Source organism: Propithecus coquereli, unplaced genomic scaffold (genome assembly GCF_000956105.1).
Source record: "Propithecus coquereli isolate 6110/MARCELLA unplaced genomic scaffold, Pcoq_1.0 Scaffold28, whole genome shotgun sequence".
NCBI lineage: Eukaryota > Metazoa > Chordata > Mammalia > Primates > Indriidae > Propithecus > Propithecus coquereli.
The window spans coordinates 12,713,106-12,729,394 of record NW_012148396.1 but is presented as its reverse complement, the minus strand read 5'-3'; the positions used below and the strand labels follow the sequence as shown (position 1 = coordinate 12,729,394).

Sequence of the window (16,289 nt, the reverse complement as noted above, 5' to 3'; positions counted from 1 at the left end):
GCCTGCTTTTCGCGAAGAGGCCCCCGCCCACCTCCTCCGGTCCAAGTTCAACCCGACGCCCCTTCGCCTCCTGCGCGGGGCCTGCCTCTCTAGTCTGGCTGCGTCGCCCGCCAGGGTCCCGAGGCCACTCCGCCAGGGCGGAAGGCTCCTGGCTCCTTCCCCGCCCACAGCGGCACCGCCCGGGCTCCCGGCCCCAACCCAGAGCTCCCAAGCGCCAGCCCTCGCCTCCCCCGGCCCGGCCGCCCCGACCGCCCGGCGCCCCTCCCCTTGCGGCCAGGCAGGCCGGGGCTCCCGCCGCCCGGTTCTAACCCCGGCCTGGGCCCCACACTCACCGGCCCCCAGCCGCCGCCGCCACCGCCGCCGGCCCCGCCTCTGCAGCCCGCCCCGCCTCTGCCGTCCGCCGCGCTCCGCCCTGCGCCGCGGCGCGCCGCGATGACGCAACACCTCCTATTGGCCGTTCTCCCTAAGGCGCAAGGATTGGCTGCCGTTCCCCGGCCCCGCCGTGCGCCCCCATTGGCTGGCAGCCGAACGACGTACTCGCCGCGGGAGATTCACTGGGCACGGGGAGCCGGGCCGGGCGAGCGCCATGGAGCGGCTGCGGGACGTGCGGACGCGGCTGCGGGAGTGGGAGCGCGCGTTCGGGCGGCAGCATGGGCGGCGGCCGGGCCAGGTGCGGGCTGCCCGGGGCTCGGGGGACTGAGGGTGTGGCGATATGGCTGACACGTTCCCTTCACAGGACGACGTGGAGGCGGCACCAGAGGAGACCCGCGGTGAGCGTGCGGCCTGGGGCGGCTGGGGGCGGCCTAGGAGACGGTAGGGGCGGTGGGGGCCGGCGGAGGACCCACGCCCGGTCCTGACCTCGACTCCTGCCCGCCCACGCAGCGCTCTACCGGGAGTACAGCGCCCTGAAGCGAGTCCTGGGCCAGGCCGGCGGCGGGCCCCGCACCCCCGAGCAGTCGCTCCCCGCGGCGGCCGAAGAGGTACCCGGGCCCCGTCACCCCGGTGTCCTGTGTGGCGGAGTGACGGAGCTAAGAGGAGTCGGGGCCAGGCCCACTACGTGGGGCACCTAACTTAGGAGAAGGGCTGGGCAGAGCAAAAGGCCAGGCTTTGCTCCAGGTCTAGGGGTGGGGGGCGGCTGGAGGCACCTCTGCCCCCACACCAGCCTTTCTCTGGTCTGGGCCCTACTGTCTCCCATAGGCCCCAGAGCACAGCTGCTGGGGACCCCACCTGAATAGGGCTGCCACTAAGAGTCCACACCCTGCTCCAGAGCAGAGCTGTCGAGGGTCTGTGCAGGACTATGGGAAGAGGCTTAAGGCCAATCTGAAAGGCACCCTGCAGGTAAGGGGTGAGGAGTGGGCAGGCAGTGCATCCAAGCTAGCCCCAGAGCTGCCCTTGGTTCACCAGCCTCCCCTTCTTACCAAGCCTTCCCACATATAGAGATAAGTATAGGCTCCTAGGGCACAACTCTTTTGAGAGGTTTTCAGGGCTAGCCTCTGCTTTCAGCTTCCTTTCTGTCCCAGTGTTTTGTTACGCTGCCCTACCATTGAGCGTAGAGAGTCAAGCAAGTTTCAGTCTGCAGCAGCCCAGGGCCCTGAGTTCCTTCCTGCTGTTTTCTTCTCACCCTCCCAGGCTGGGCCAGCCCTGGTCTGCATATCCTGCCCCCGACGAAGACCCTCATCCAAGATAACCACCCCAAAGCCCTCAGGCACAGGGGCTGACTCTGTCCCTCCAAATGAAGTCAGTGATGTGCCCCCCAAGCCTCCTGAGCCCCAGCCAAGGCCAGGCCGGCTCCAGCAGCTACGGGCGTCCCTGAGCCTGCGGCTGGGCTCCCTAGACCCAGGGTGGCTACAGCGGTGTCACAATGGGGCCTCACATTTTCTGGAGGCCCCCACGGCCTGCAGGCCTGGCCTGGACTCAGAGGAATCACAAACTGTGACCTTAGGTAAGTTGGCTGTCCTTGGTCCTGGCACTGGCTTTGAGGCACTTTCACAGGGCCCAGAGCCTCCAGCCCTACAGGCAGCCCAAGCTGGTACAGGGAGCCCCCCACCCAGCAACAATCAAGGCAAGAAGCCAAGATGGAGTGAGGAGCCCTGGGCAAGTCCTACACAGGTCCAGTGGGACAGTGGCCAAGCAGGACCCCCATCTCAAGGTGCTGGAGCCATAGCACTTGAGGAAGACCCTGCTAGGGAATCTGTACATGCACAGCGACCTCAGCCCTGCAGTAGCCCTTCAATCCCCAGGTACCACAGCTTCAACCCCTTGAGTCATGCCAGGGCGGGGAAGGCTGAGGGCATGTCCTACCTGCACATCTTCCCTAGGACAGCCGTCCGGGACAGGGGTAATTACATACGCCTCAACATGAAGCAGAAACGCTACACACGGGGCAGGACCCTTCGAGGCAGGCTCCTCCGCAAGCAGGTGAGACAGCGACAGGATGGGATGGGCAGTCCCCTCACCCTTCCTCTGTTTCTTGCCTGTGTGACTCTCCTTTGTGCCTCCCCAGGCATGGAAGCAGAAGTGGCAAAAAAAAGGAAAGTGTTTTGGGGGTGGTGGGCCCAGAGCCACACTCGAGGCTTGTCTGTCGTGTGGGCAGCTTGGTCACTGGGCACCACAGTGTCCCCAGCCAGGTGAGACAGCTACCCTGGGGAGTGGGTCACACCAACACCTTGTGGAGAGGACACTGCCTTCTGGGGGGACAGTCCTGGCCCCTCAGAAGGAGGGTGGTGAGGATGAGGATGACTCAGCCCTTTCCCACCGTGGAAGTAGCAGAGAGAACAGACACTGCCTTCTGCTCACTCCCTGGTGGGGCCGGGGGGCGACCATGGCCAGTGACTGTCTTGCTAGAATGATCTCAGCCCTTCCTGGAGCTCTCACACCACCTTTCTCCTGTCTGCCCTCAGTAGGTGAGGAAGACACAGGGCCTGCTGGGCCTGAGCTCAAGGTGCCCCACCTGGCCCCTGCCATGCTGCCTCTCTACCCATTAGGGCCCTTAGGGCAGGTGGCAGGTAAGCAGACCCCTACTGGCTCAGAGCCTGTGCTGAGGGACTGGTGTGACTCCGGTTGGCTCAACTCCTGGTTATCAACACCTGTATCTGCAGAGACACCAACTGAGGTCTTCCAGGGCCTGGAGCAACTAGGACACCGAGCCTTCCGCCCCGGGCAGGAGCACACAGTCATGCGAATCCTGTCTGGTGAGCATGGCTGCCAGAGGATGAGGTGGGGATGAGGCCAGGACACAGAGCCTCACTGCTGACTCCCATCCTACTCAGGCATTTCCACACTGCTGGTGCTGCCAACAGGCGCCGGCAAGTCCCTGTGCTACCAGCTCCCGGCACTGCTCTACTCCCAGCGCAGCCCCTGCCTCACACTGGTTATCTCTCCACTCCTTTCACTCATGGATGACCAGGTGTGCAGACAGAGTCCTTGGCACATGTGGGTGGTCAAGAATTGGTGCTTGTGATTCCCTTGTGCTGCTGCTGCTTGTTTCCAAATCCTCCCTGTCCCCAGGAGGCTGCAAGGTGCCCAGCCCTAGCATCCTCCTGAGGGAAGCTCAGCTCAATAGGGCCACCTCAGGGGAGCCATGCCCTCTAGAGCCCCCAGGCCAAGGCCCACAAGTGGCTCTAAATCCTTAGTCTGAGGACCTAGGGCCTGGTTCTTCTCTCCCCAAAGGGCTTGGAGTGGACACAGCAGCACCTATTGGGTTGAGCAACTTTGGGAGGATTTGGGGAAGGGCCAGGGCTCACTTGGCCTGTGATGGCCATTTCTCTTGTATCTGCAGGTGTCAGGCCTGCCCCCATGCCTCAAGGCAGCCTGCATCCACTCAGGAATGACCAAGAAGCAGCAGGAGTCTGTCCTGCAGAAGGTAGGGGGCCTTGTGGGCCTGGGGAGGAGCGGCAGTGGGCAGGCACATGGGCCATGCACCTGACCCTGCTGCCTTCAGGTACGGGCAGCCCAGCTACATGTGCTGATGCTATCACCTGAGGCACTGGTGGGGGCAGGGGGCCCTGCCATCCTCACCCAACTCCCTCCGGTGGCCTTTGCCTGTTTCGACGAGGCCCACTGCCTCTCTCAGTGGTCCCACAACTTCCGGCCCTGTTACCTGCGCATCTGCAAGGTGAGCCACTTGTGGGTCAGGGCCGGTGGGCCAGGGCCCAAGTGGGCTGGGTGGCCTCACTACCCACCCCCTCCCCTCTGGCGCAGATGCTTCGTGAGCGCATGGGTGTGCGGTGCTTCCTGGGTCTCACAGCCACGGCCACACGCAGCACTGCCCGTGACGTGGCCCAGCACCTGGGTATAGTAGAAGAGCTGGGTCTCTGTGGGCCAGCCCCTGTTCCTGCTAACCTGCACCTCTCTGTGTCCATGGACAGGGACCCAGACCAGGTGGGTGTGTATTTTCCATGTGGCAGAGGCCCCGGCTCCCAACTGCCCGTACTGATCTCTGCTTCTCATCAGGCTCTGGTGACGCTGCTGCAGGGGGATCGTTTTCGTGCCCTGGATTCCATCATTGTTTACTGCAACCGTCGTGAGGACACAGAGCGGGTCGCTGCACTTCTCCGGACCTGTCTGTGTGCAGTCCGGGGTCCGGGCCCTGGAGGTGAGGCCTCGGTGGGGCTGGAGCCTCCATGGACCCACTGCGTGCTCCAGCCCACTGACCATATCTGTCTTCCCCAAAGATCGTGCCCCCGAAGCTGTGGCTGAGGCCTACCACGCTGGCATGTGCAGCCGGCAGCGGCAGCGGGTGCAGCGGGCCTTCATGCAGGGCCAGTTGCGGGTGGTGGTGGCCACGGTAGCCTTCGGTATGGGACTGCACCGGCCGGATGTGCGCGCTGTGCTGCACCTGGGGCTGCCCCCGAGCTTCGAGAGCTACGTGCAGGCTGTAGGCCGGGCCGGGCGTGATGGGCAGCCTGCCCACTGCCACCTCTTCCTGCGGCCCCAGGTTGGCACCCCCTGCCTCAGTGCCTAAGCCCTCAATGCTTTGGCCTATCCTGACTCTTGTCCTGCTGCAGGGCGAGGACCTGTGGGAGCTGCGCAGACATGTGCATGCCAACAGCACCGACTTCCTTGCTGTGAAGAAGCTGGTGCAGCGTGTATTCCCACCCTGCACCTGCGCCCAGCCACCCCCAGAGGAGCAAAGAGGTGTGGGCAGGGAGAGGCCTGTGGCCAAGTGCCCCGTTCAAAAGGCCGAGTATCACAGCAGCCCCCAAGCAGCCCCAGAGCCCAGGAGGGCCTGCCCAGGCCATGAGCTGGCACTCCCAGTGCAGCCAACAGTGCAGGCCCTGGACCTGCCGGAGGAGGGTGAGGGACCTGGGGAAGGGGGTGGGGCATGGAGGGGCTGTCCCCGCATCCCCTGAGGCCTGCTCTGCCCCCAGCCATCGAGACGCTGCTGTGCTACCTGGAGCTGCACCCGCGGCGCTGGCTAGAGCTACTGCCTACCACCTATGCCCATTGCCGTCTGCGCTGCCCTGGGGGGCCCACCGAGCTCCAGGTTCTGGCCCACAGGTGAGCATGTACCGCCCTAGGTTGGGGATGAGGACAGAGGGCCAGGGCTGCTGGTGACATGTTTCCTCCCCCTGGGCACAGGTGTCCCCCTTTGGCTGTGTGCTTGGCTCGGCAGCCACCTGAGGACACAAGGTGGGATAGCAGGTCCTTGGAGTTTGACATGGTAGAGCTGGCAGACTCGATGGGCTGGGAGCTGGCCTCTGTGCGGCGAGCTCTCCGCCAGCTGCAGTGGGACCAAGAGCCCAGGACAGGTGTGCCCCTCCCCACCCCACCCCGGACCCTGCTTGCCTGCCCGCCTGTGTCTGACGTGCTCTCTGGCAGGTGTGCCACGGGGCACGGGGGTGCTTGTGGAGTTCCAGGAGCTGGCCTTCCACCTTCGCAGCCCTGGAGACCTAACAGCCGAGGAGAGGGACCAGATCTGTGACTTCCTGTATGGCCGTGTGCAGGCCCGGGAGAGTGAGGCCTTGACCCGTCTACACCGAAACTTCCAGGCCTTTCACAGGTGGGGAGGAGGTGGGCAGGGCCTGGGGCCACTCACCCTCCCCTCACAGGAGGCACTGACAGGCTTGTCCCACCCCCAGCATGGCCTTCCCCAGCTGCGGGCCCTGCCTGGAGCAGCCCAGTGAGGAGCAGAGCACCAAGCTCAAGGACCTGCTTGGCCGCTACTTTGAAGAAGAGGCAGAGGAGGCACAGGGGCCGGAGGCCATGGGGGATGAGCAGGGCCCAGAGCTGGGGCAAGCTATGGTGAGTGCCAGCCCCTTCTGGGGGCTGTTCCTTCGGGCTGGGACACACACACCTGACTCAACAGAGCTGGGCTCCTCCCCAGCTGGTTCCAGGTCTCCTGGGCCGCCCAGGGCTGGCTTGTGTGAACTCAGGGGCACAGAGAGACCCAACACGCCATCTACCCACAGCTCCAGGACTGGGAGGACCAGATCCGCCGCGACATCCGCCAGCTTCTGTCCCTGTGGCCAGAGGAGAAGTTCTCAGGCAGGGCTGTGGCCCGCATCTTCCACGGCATTGGTGAGGGCCCAGGTGGCTCAGCCTGACGCAGGCAGGAGCCAGGGCAGAACCGGGGAGAGTTCTCATGGCCGGTGGGTTTGCTCCACTGTAGGAAGCCCCTGCTACCCAGCCCAGGTGTATGGGCGGGACCGTCGTTTCTGGAGAAAGTACCTGCACCTGAGCTTCCATGCCCTGATGTGCCTGGCCACAGAGGAGCTCCTGCTGGTGGGCCGCTGACCACCTGGCACCAGCACAGAGGGTGCTGGCCCCCAACAGGGGGCACGGGGTTGGGGGCTGTGTGCCCACAATGTAGGGAGTGGAAGGTGTGACAGCTCATCCAGCAAAGGGGGTTGTCAGTGGCCAGGACAGTGACTGGCCGCCCTGGGCAAAACCTGCCAGTAGGGGTGTGGGGACAAGGAGACTCCAAAATGCAGAATAAAAAGTGCTCAAGTTGTTCCTATGGCCCCTCCTTTCTGTGAGGCAGTTCCGGCAGTGTGGGGACAACTGCTTGTCACACATCCTAGACACAGACACCAGGCCACAAGCACACTCAGCTTTATTGACCAGCCTGACTACCCAGCTCAGGCCAGGCTGCTGGGTGCCAGGCTCAGGCACAGGAGGGGCAGAGCTGAGAGAGCAAGGAGGAGGGAGAAGCAGGGACGCAGCCCTAGGCTGTCAGCCAGGGCTCCAGCCAGGGCACCCAGCAGCAGCTTTCCCAGTAGCTCCAGCGTGGCCAGGAGGCTGTAGTGCGTGGCCTGGGAATGGGGACCAGGTGGGAGTCAGGGCCCATGCAGCACCCCAGCCCCGCAATCCCTCCACGTCCTGGTCATGGCTCTCACCTGCAGGGCACTGGGTGCCAGCTGGCTGCAGCGCATCATCACAGTGAAAGTGGCCGTGGTGACCAGGCCCCCCAGGAAGTGCTGCAGGCACAGGCTCAGCAAGGCTGCTCCTGAGAGAATAAAGGTCAGCAATAGTGCCCAGGGCACTTGTCCCCACCCCCCAAGGCTAGCCCCTCACCTCTCAAGACCGTGCTAGGGCCCAGACTGGCCCCTGGGGTGTCCAGGTGGAAGAGCAGGGCAGTCTGGCAGACCAGGCCTCCGAGGCGGAGCCGCAGCACTGATCGCAACAAGGGTAACAGCTGCCTGGGGTGGGGGTGGGGAGATTGGGCAGTTCAGGGAATTCAGGGCAGGTTGGGGGACAAATGAGTAGGCAGGGCGGGCTGGGGAGCACGCACCAGCGCCTGGCCAGCAGGGCTCCAGCCAGGGAGGAGCCAGCGATGGAGCAGGCCACAGCACCCACGCCATTCCACAGCCCCAGCTCCCGGGCAGAAGCGCCATGGTCCAGCAGGACAAGAGGAAACAGGCTGCTGGCACCCTGCTCACCTAGGGCGAGATTGTGGGCAGGGAGGTCCCCTGTCTGCCCTACCTCCCTTCTCCCCACCTGGAGCCTCAGTCCTGCTCTGTCCAGCTAGGCCCCTTTCCTGCCTCTGTCTTCCCGGACCACAAGTGCTGGGGGACAAATGGGTGCTGGCCAAGCCCAAGGTCAGCATGAAGCAACCCCAGAGAGACCCCAGGCCACAGAGCTAGAACTGGGGAAGGACAGAGCCAAAGCCCAGCTGCAGATTCGTGGATGTTGGGGCCAGGCTAGATTCTAGCCTGCATATCATATCCCAAAAAGGGAATGGCCCCATAATGGGTTTCAAGCTCCTGGGGCCCCACCCCTGCTGCTGCCTGACTCACCCAGCTTGTAGGTGAGCACAAAGCCTGCCGTCCATGGGGTCCCCGGCACGGCGAGCACATCCTGCAGAAGATGCAGAGTGTAGTGGGGATGCTCTGAGTGCCGAGGCCTTGGAGGCTGGCGCAGGGCAGGTGCAGTCCAGGCCAGGGCTGCGGCCAGCCAGTAGGTGGTAGCCAGGAGCAGAAAGAGCCTTGGCCAAGAGAGGGTGGGCAAGAGGGCCAGCAGCCCGCCCCCTGCCAGCGCTGCCCCCAACTTGTACGCCACCACCTGCACGGTGTTGCCAGGCCCCAGCTCGGCAGGCTCCAGCAGCTGCACGGCCAGCGTGTCCAGGGCCACATCCTGCACAGCCGCACCCAGGTTCAGCAACAGCAGCAGCGCGGCCGCGACAGGCAGCCCGGCCTGGCCCGCTTCAGCAGGAGGCAGCGCGGCCAGCAGCCCACACACCAAGCCCAGGGCCACCGTGCTGCGCGTCAGCCAGGCCCTCGCGGAGCCCCGCGCGTCCACCAGCGGGGCCCACACGAGCTTGAACAGCCACGGGGCGTACAGCACCTTGGCCAGTCCCACCCGCGTCAGCGAGAGCCCGCGAGCCCGCAGCAGCGTGGGCAGCAGGCCAGACTGGAGCCCATAGGGCAAGCCCTGCACCAAGTACAGGCTGGCCAGCGGCAGCAGCTTCCCGCGCATGCCGGCGCTCGGGCGGGGTGCAGGGCCAGGTCTCCGTCGTCCAGGGTTGGCTTCAAGGCCGGGAGATCGCCGCGGGTGACGTCTGACGAGGTAAGGTCCCAACAGCATGGGGTCACAGGTCACGCCCCGCCATGGCTTTGGGACAGGACCGAGGTGGGGTCAGAGTTGGACACCTTGTGGGGGGGCGACACCCCAGAAGAGCAGAAGCCGGGTCCAAACTGGGGAGCGAGCGGCCTGTCCCCGGAGCGGCGGGTGCGCTGCACACAGACTGCCCGCAACCCCCAGCAAGCTCTGCGCGGCTGCGAGTAATGAGCTGGGGGCGGGGCTGGATCTGCCGGAGGGGCGAGGCCTTCCTGTCTAGCCTCTCGGTCCTCCGGAACCACCGAGCGGAGCGCGGACTGGACGCTGCGTGTATATGGCGTCGCCGGAGCCCCGTGGCCACCCGCTCCAGGGCTAGAAGGTCGCGTGGGCCACGGAGACCCCGAGAGGACCAGAGTATCGGCTCCCGGGTGTCCCCGGTGGTCAGCACCCGCCACCAATACACGCACCCGCCCCCAATACACGCACCCGCCCAGGTCCTTCACGGATGGGAGAGGCTCAGAGAGCGAAGCTCCAGAGCTGGGGCCAGCGTCAACGTAGGAATCAAAGTAGGAATCGGCCTGTGCCCCATCTACTCCTCCCACTTGTCACCAGCCCTGGTCCCTCCCAGGGTTCTCAGATCCGCTCCAGAAGTGCTTCCTGGTGTCTGGCTTACAGCCTGGTTGCTGCAGTGCCCAGCCCTCGTTTCTCCAGCAGCCCCCATGGAGGATTTAATCTCTTAACTGTTCCCCTGTCTACTACTGGATACTTAGGACACTGGACCACCCCGCTGCTGTGCTGTGGCTTCAGCCGCCTCCCCAAGGCAGGGGCCACAGAAGGAGAGCCATGGAAGGGAGGGAGTTTGTGTGAAAGGTCAGGGCCCAGGCTTGGCCAGAAGGACACAGCCAGCCACTGCCCTCCAGTGTCGGGTGACAAGGCTAGGAGACCTCTGCCTAACTAGAGCTGTTACTGCCAAGGAAAGGGCTCACATGTGGTCTCTCCTGCCCAGAGCTGTGCCCTCTGGGGCTCCCAAGGCCCAGATGAGGCTAAGTGTGACCTCTGGTTAAGAACCATCTCCAGAGTGGACAAAACTGGGTGCCTTGGCCAGTCCTGTCTTCAAGTCTGAGTCCCTAAAGCCAGCCCAACCCTCGAGAGCCAACTCAAAGGCACTTGAGCCAACACATTTCTTTGGCTGAAGAAGCCACTTTCAGTGGGTTTCCTGTCACTTCAACATATTCTTGGGGTTCAAGTTTTCTTGTCTATAAAATGTGAACTGCCATGCCTATCTTAGAGGGCCATTTGTGCAGATTAAGTAAGTAACCCACAGCAGTGTCCCCACACAGCAGGCACTCATCCTCATGTTCCCAGGGGAAAGGACACAGGGCTCCCCACTCCACCCCTACCTCCTCCAGCCCTGGCCCTCCCTTGGAAAATCAAGACCTCCTCCTTGAGCCTTCCGTTGTCACCCTGTCCAGCCAACTCCATCCTATGGTTTACTATTAATATATCCCCTGTGCCACCAGGGAAGAGGTAGACAACACAGGAAAGTGAGCCAGGACGAGGAACACAGCTTTCTGCACCTTCCTCAAGAAAGGCTACTTTTTCTCATGTGGCCACCCTGGGATACCCTGCTGTGGTTCTCCGTCACCCAGCCTGAGTGCAGTGGTGCAATGACAGCTCACTGCATCCTCGATCTCCTGGGCTCAAGCGATCCTCTTGACTCAGTGTCTGGAGTCATCCTGTTTCTTTGTCAAGCCCCATCCCCACTTCTAACAAACAGCCCTGGGGTCTCCCTGCAAGGAGGTGCAGGAGACCCTGTGCCTTTCTTCACACTCTACACTCTTCTTCTTTGATTTATTTATTTTTTTGTTAGGCAGTCTTGCTCCCTTGCCCAGGCTAGAGTGCCATGGCACCAGCCTAGCTCACAGCAACCTCAAACTCCTGGGCTCAAGCGATCCTCCTGCCTCAGCCTCTGGAGTAGCTGGGACTACCGGTGCTACCAGGGGCCCAACTGTTTTTTTCTGTTTTTAGTAGAGAGGGGGTCTCTTGCTCAGGCTGGTCTCAAACTCCTGAGCTCAAGCAATTCTCCTGCCTCAGCCTACCAGAGTGTTAGGATTAGAGGCGTGAGCCACTGAGCCCAGCCCACACTCTACATTCTTACCACTATCTAATTTCTAAGTGAGTTTCTTCATCTCTGCCAGAAGATCAGAGGCCACAGTGGAGACCCAGCCCACAGTAGGTGAGGTGTCTGAAGGAGGAACAAGTAAACCAGGCCGGAAAGGCATCTCCTCTGCCTCCTCAACCATTCCTCCTGAAGTTAGGATAAATGTCCCCTCAGGGCTGGGTCCCCAGACCTGCACGAACGCAGTCAGGGTGGACAAAGGTAGGGACCATTCATGCAGCTGCCTCCAAAGAGTCAGACCATCACAGCTTTATTAGGGACCTGCAGAGACGCAGGGGCCCAGCCCCGTAGGCAGCAAAGGCAAGTCCAGAGGGTTCCAGAACCCCCCAGGGCCCTGAGCAGTCAGTCCAGGGGCGGCCCAGCTAGGGTACTCAGGAGTACTCGCGGGTGAACTTGGCGTGGAACCCGCTCAGCTTCTCCAGCAGCGGCCGCAGCTTCTCCATGGGGGGCAGAATGGTCATCCTGAAAGGAGTGGACCGTAAGCAGAAGGGGAGGGTTTCAGGGAGGGGCGGTGAGGACCCAGCCTCACCGGAAGTGGTAGGTGCCTTCCCGCTGTCCGAAGCCGCTCCCAGGCACTACGCAGATGCCGGTTTCCTCCAAGAGCCGCAGGCAGAAGAACATGTCAGGGGCCAGGCCCAGCTCCTGGGAGCACGGCAGGCGGGTCAGGGCGGGACAACCCGGCCCCCGCCCCCTTCGCGGCCCAGCTCCCGCCGGCCCCGCCTGACCTGAGCGCGCTGCACGGCGCGCGGGGGCAGCTGCATGCGCGGGAAGGAGTACATGGCACCTTGCACCGGGTTGCAGCGGATGCCGGGAGCCTCGTTGAAGACCTGCTCGGTGAGCTTGGCCTTGGCCGCCAGCTCCGCGAGCACAGCCTGCTTTTCCTGCAGCCGTGAAGGGCAGGCCAATCAGGGCTGGCCAGGGGGCGCGGGGGCGCGGCGCCTCAGTCCCCGCCCCCAACCTTGTGGCCCGGACCCGCTCCGCCCGCCCTCGCTCACCGCTTGGAACTGCGCAAAGGAGGGGTCGGAGGGTGCGGGTGGGCTGACCACCAAGTCGAGCAGGGCCTGGCCCGGCACTGGCGGGCACAGCCGCACGCTCATCAGCTTCACCATCTGCTGCTGCACCGCGGCGTCCATGTTCACCACCTCCACGTAGCCACCGCGGAACCCGCACCTGCGAAGCGAAAGTGGGCGTCCAGGCCCAGCCGGGAAGAGGGGGCCGGCCCAGCGGACAAGGCAGGCCAGGCCGTGGCAGCCAGAGTCCGAGAGCCCCCCTCTGCCCGGCCCGCACTCACTCGCCCATGTAGCCCTTGGAGGCAGAGTGGAAGGAGGCGAGCTCCTGCTGCCCGGCGTAGGGCGGCCCCATCTCCGTGAGCACCTTCTTGAACGAGTGGAAGTGCGAACCCTCGGCGTATACGTTGTCCTGGTACACCTGGAGGGGCGGTGGAGCGTCACGGGGAGCCGGCTGCTGCCCTGCTTCCCACTCCCACACCCGGCCCTGCCCGCACCTCATCAGCCAACAGAAAGAGCCGCTCTTCGAAGGCGAAGCGGATCACAGCTTCAATGCACTCGCGGGTCTGCACCTGCCCTGGGGCGCGGGGGATGTAGCGCAGCCGGTGTCAGCTGAGGGCGCGCACTCCTTTCCTCCGGGCAGCGGGGGGCGGGCTGACCCGGGCAGACTGGACAGGGGACGCGCCTCGGGGCTGGGCGGGCCGGGCGGGAGGGGCGGGCGGCGCACCGGTGGGGTTGCCAGGGTTGATAACGCAGAGCGCGCGCGGGCGGCAGTGGTCACGTGCCTGACGCACTGCGCGCCGCAGTTCGGCCACGTCGAGCGCCCAGGCGTGCTCCTCGTCCAGGTAGTAGTCCACCTGCACAGCGTCGAGCTCGGCCAGCGCGGCGGAGTAGAGCGGGTACTGGGGGATGGGAATGAGCACACCTGTGCGCGTGTGGCCCTCGCCAGCCACCAGCAGCTTCAGCACCGTCTGCGGATGGGATAGGGTTGGGTGAGGTTGGCAGGGCCTGAGGCTACACCAGTCCCCCGCCCTGGGTGAGCGCTGCGGTGCCAGAACAAGCCAGGTCGGCCAGGCCGCACACAAAGGGCCACTGTGTCTTCCTGCCCAGGCCCGGCCTACCACGATAGCGTCGCTGGCCCCCGTAGACAGGAAGATGTTCTTGGGGTCCGCGGGGATGCCTCCATCGCGCCTCTCGATGTATTGAGCCACGTCCTCGCGAATCAGCTGGATGCCAGAGCTGATACTGTAGGCCCCTGGACCCCGGGGGGTGCAGGGAAGGACGGGGAGGGGTGCACATGAGGGTGACCAAGTCCCCCTGCAGCCCTTCTGAAGGAACCTACCCCTTGAGCAGGCAGGTCTACCCCTCTCTGCTTCTCCCTGGGGCTGCGCTGGGTCTGGAACTGGCACTTACCCAGACTGTGGCCCCCGCACACCTGCAAGATGCGCTCCGCCCTTTTCTTGGCATCGTCAGGGAAGTTGGGGCTGCTCAGGAGATCCGGGTTTACACAGAGGGCCAGGACCTGGGAGGACCAAGTACTGAGGCCAGGCACATGGGCTAGGGTGAGGGGGCATGCCACGGGCTGTGCAGAAGCCTCACCTGGCGCAGGAAGGTGATGGGTTTCTGTCCCATGGCCTGTGCGTCCCCGATATTAGCACGGATGACCTCCGTGAAGGGCTTCTTCACACCCTGGGAAGGAAGGGGAGCCAGCAGTGAGATGGGACCCCATTAACCCCTCAGCCCTTGTCCCATGTGCCACTGGAGCTGGGGGTTACTCAACTGCCCAGGTGCAACCTGGAAGTCAGCAGTGGGGCCCGGGGCCATACCTGGTGCAGTTCCTGCTCCAGCTCCAAGGCACGAAGCACTATGGGGCCGCGCACCGCATACTCCACCCTCCGCACGCACGGGTTCATGGTGTCCAGTGTCAGCACCTTCTCCTTCAGCCCATTCCGTGTAGCCTGGCTCTGGTTACCTGCCCTCAAGGCCATGGCTCTGCTCAGACCAGGCAGGAAGGCAGCTCAGACGGCAGGACCCCAAAGTGGGGGTAGGGGGAGGTGGGTCCAGGCTCAGTGGACCAGGGCTCAGAGAGGGGAGCCTGGCTTGGGGAGACTCAAGGTAAGAGGGCACCCTCTTCGCTGGAGCCTGCTGGTCCCACTGAAAGGGACAAAAAGGGCTGAAGGAGCTGGGGACAGCTGGGCCCCGCCCCACCCGTCTGGGCACAGTTCTGCCCCAGGGAGCCAGAGGGAGTGGGTGAGGCAGCAGGCGGAGCTTGGGGCGAGGCCCAGTGCCCGCCCAGTGTCCCCATGACAAGAGAGCAGGAGACCCAGATGGGGGCAGATACAGAAGTAAGGTCTAGGAACTAAGTGTCATGGGGGGGGGGAGGGTGGCTAAGCCTGGGCCCAACAGCCCTGGGGGTTGGCAGAGCTGGAAAGGGTGACCCCCAAGGTGAGAATGGAGCCTGAGGCCGCTGGAGATTTACCCCAGCAGGGCTCGGCTGAGGCCTAGCCCTCTCAGTGCCCCCATCTTTGCTGGGGCCAGTGGACCTGTCTCCTAGGTAACCAAGCCAGGACTCAGGAATCTGGGGGAGGGGAGTGAGAAGTTCAGCCTCTGGGTTCCATCCAGTCCCTTCTGGGCTGGTGGCCATGGCCTGGAGGCTGCAAGGGCACTATGATTGGACCTTGGTACCTGATCAGCACTGCAGGGGGTTAGGGATATTAAGCAAGGGGGCTGGAGACACACCAGCCCTGGGCCCAGGGACACCTCACACCTCAGCTGTCCAGGCTGCGGTCATGCCCTTTCACCAGGCACCAGCTGGGTGTTGCCCCGGAACCACACCCCAGGCCAGGGGTGACCCACGCTCCCCTTCACTCTTGCTCCTGATTGGTGGAGAGAGCAGGAAGGGAGCCCTGATAGGCCCTCTGAGCCCCACCTCCACAGGCCCTGCAGGGAGCTGACAGGCCATGCCCAGGGTTGGCCTACCCCAGCAGCCAGCATCTAAACCTGAACTGAGGGTCAGGGAGCTGGCCCTCTGAGCTGAGCTGTAGGTAGCTGGTCAGAGCCAAGGCGGGGAAGGGGTCTTTGCTCCTCTGACCCTGCTGGTTAAGACAGAAGCCATCAGGGAGCCCTGGCTGGCCACCCCCTCACCTCACACCTCTCAGCTCCACTGCCACAACAGCCTCCCAGGCAGAGCCAGCCCCTGTCCGCCCCCTGGCAGCAGGGCCCAAGTGGCAGCTGGACCTTGGGCAGCTGCCCTACCTCACACACTAAATTTAACCAGCAGCCAGCCCCTGGCCCTCCCCCAGCCCTGCTAAGGACACTCCTACAGCCACAGATGCTAGGGGAAGGACAGGCTGGAGGGACAGTGGGCTGACCCTGCTGGTGCCAAGCCAGTAGGGAGGGTGGCCCACACCTATATCCCCAGTAGTGGTGGTGGTAGGAAGCTGTCTGCCATAGATGAACTGGCAGTGCCCTCAGTCCTCCTGCTTGAAGCCCCTTAGGGGCCCCTCTTACCCTGACACGTTGTGCCCAGCCAGCTCAGAGAACAAGAGGCCAACTGGTTGTCCTCTATGCCAGCCCAGGCAGAAGCTGGCAGCCAGGCCCCAGGATCAGGGCTGCCTGCCAGTAACTGGGGCCTCACAGCCACTGCCCGCCCCCCCCAGGGGAGCTTGTGACACCAGCCTTGTACCCATTTTACACCTCTAGCTCTGGCCCAAGAGTCTGATAGAAAACACCTCTTTCCTCTTTTCCTGCCCCTCTGACACAGACACCCTCAACCCTGGCCCCCAAGGAATCGCCTTCCAGAGCACCCTGCTCCTCTCAAGAAGGCAAAGAGTTACAGAGGAGCCTCCAGGAAGCTATGAGGGTGGGTCTGGGTGAGGGCCAGGCTTCTTGCCCGGTGGCCATGGGCCTCGCTCCCACACACGGGCTGGGGCTGCCACAAGCCCCAGCGTGCACCTACAGGCCTCAGATGCTCATGGGAACAGGCAGCTACCCAGTAAAGCAGCACAACCTGCTCACCACAGTGGGGACGGTGGCCCAACTGAGACACACACAAGGCTCGGTGACAAAACAGCCCTTTACCAGGAATCATGGGATAAAAACAGTCT

The 16,289-nt window shown here is 63.8% G+C and overlaps 3 protein-coding genes across 5 annotated transcripts; 1 reads left to right on the top strand and 2 right to left on the bottom strand.

Annotated features, from left to right (window-relative positions):
• Window positions 1-586: 586 nt before the first annotated feature.
• On the top strand, window positions 587-6,735 carry RECQL4 (RecQ protein-like 4). Its single transcript, XM_012647961.1, has 21 exons — window positions 587-670; window positions 737-770; window positions 883-980; window positions 1,198-1,338; window positions 1,630-2,418; window positions 2,504-2,627; window positions 2,901-3,005; window positions 3,099-3,191; window positions 3,270-3,406; window positions 3,779-3,862; window positions 3,941-4,114; window positions 4,201-4,380; window positions 4,453-4,594; window positions 4,674-4,936; window positions 5,007-5,295; window positions 5,370-5,499; window positions 5,581-5,750; window positions 5,821-6,001; window positions 6,081-6,243; window positions 6,411-6,519; window positions 6,611-6,735. Exons 1-21 carry the CDS (start codon window positions 587-589, stop codon window positions 6,733-6,735), a joined length of 3,615 nt encoding a protein of 1,204 aa, XP_012503415.1.
• GPT (glutamic-pyruvate transaminase (alanine aminotransferase)) lies at window positions 3,945-16,270 on the bottom strand. Of its 3 annotated transcripts, XM_012648128.1 has the most exons (13): window positions 14,010-14,329; window positions 13,783-13,872; window positions 13,597-13,705; window positions 13,305-13,438; window positions 12,911-13,154; window positions 12,681-12,760; window positions 12,468-12,604; window positions 12,172-12,346; window positions 11,902-12,057; window positions 11,706-11,818; window positions 11,537-11,638; window positions 7,296-7,304; window positions 3,945-3,955 (listed from the first exon to the last, which is right to left on the bottom strand). In XM_012648128.1, exons 1-11 carry the CDS (start codon window positions 14,169-14,171, stop codon window positions 11,548-11,550), a joined length of 1,491 nt encoding a protein of 496 aa, XP_012503582.1. In that variant the 5' UTR covers window positions 14,172-14,329; the 3' UTR covers window positions 3,945-3,955; window positions 7,296-7,304; window positions 11,537-11,547. The 3 variants fall into 3 exon arrangements, with proteins under 3 accessions (XP_012503582.1, XP_012503584.1, XP_012503585.1); XM_012648130.1 differs by lacking the exons at window positions 3,945-3,955; window positions 7,296-7,304 and adding an exon at window positions 16,175-16,270 and having other exon boundaries at window positions 11,391-11,638; window positions 14,010-14,175; XM_012648131.1 differs by lacking the exons at window positions 3,945-3,955; window positions 7,296-7,304 and adding an exon at window positions 15,694-16,141 and having other exon boundaries at window positions 11,391-11,638; window positions 14,010-14,175.
• Window positions 7,049-9,168, bottom strand: MFSD3 (major facilitator superfamily domain containing 3). The gene is made up of 5 exons (XM_012648132.1): window positions 8,238-9,168; window positions 7,733-7,880; window positions 7,516-7,640; window positions 7,338-7,447; window positions 7,049-7,253 (listed from the first exon to the last, which is right to left on the bottom strand). Exons 1-5 carry the CDS (start codon window positions 9,022-9,024, stop codon window positions 7,080-7,082), a joined length of 1,344 nt encoding a protein of 447 aa, XP_012503586.1. The 5' UTR covers window positions 9,025-9,168; the 3' UTR covers window positions 7,049-7,079.
• Window positions 16,271-16,289: the final 19 nt, after the last annotated feature.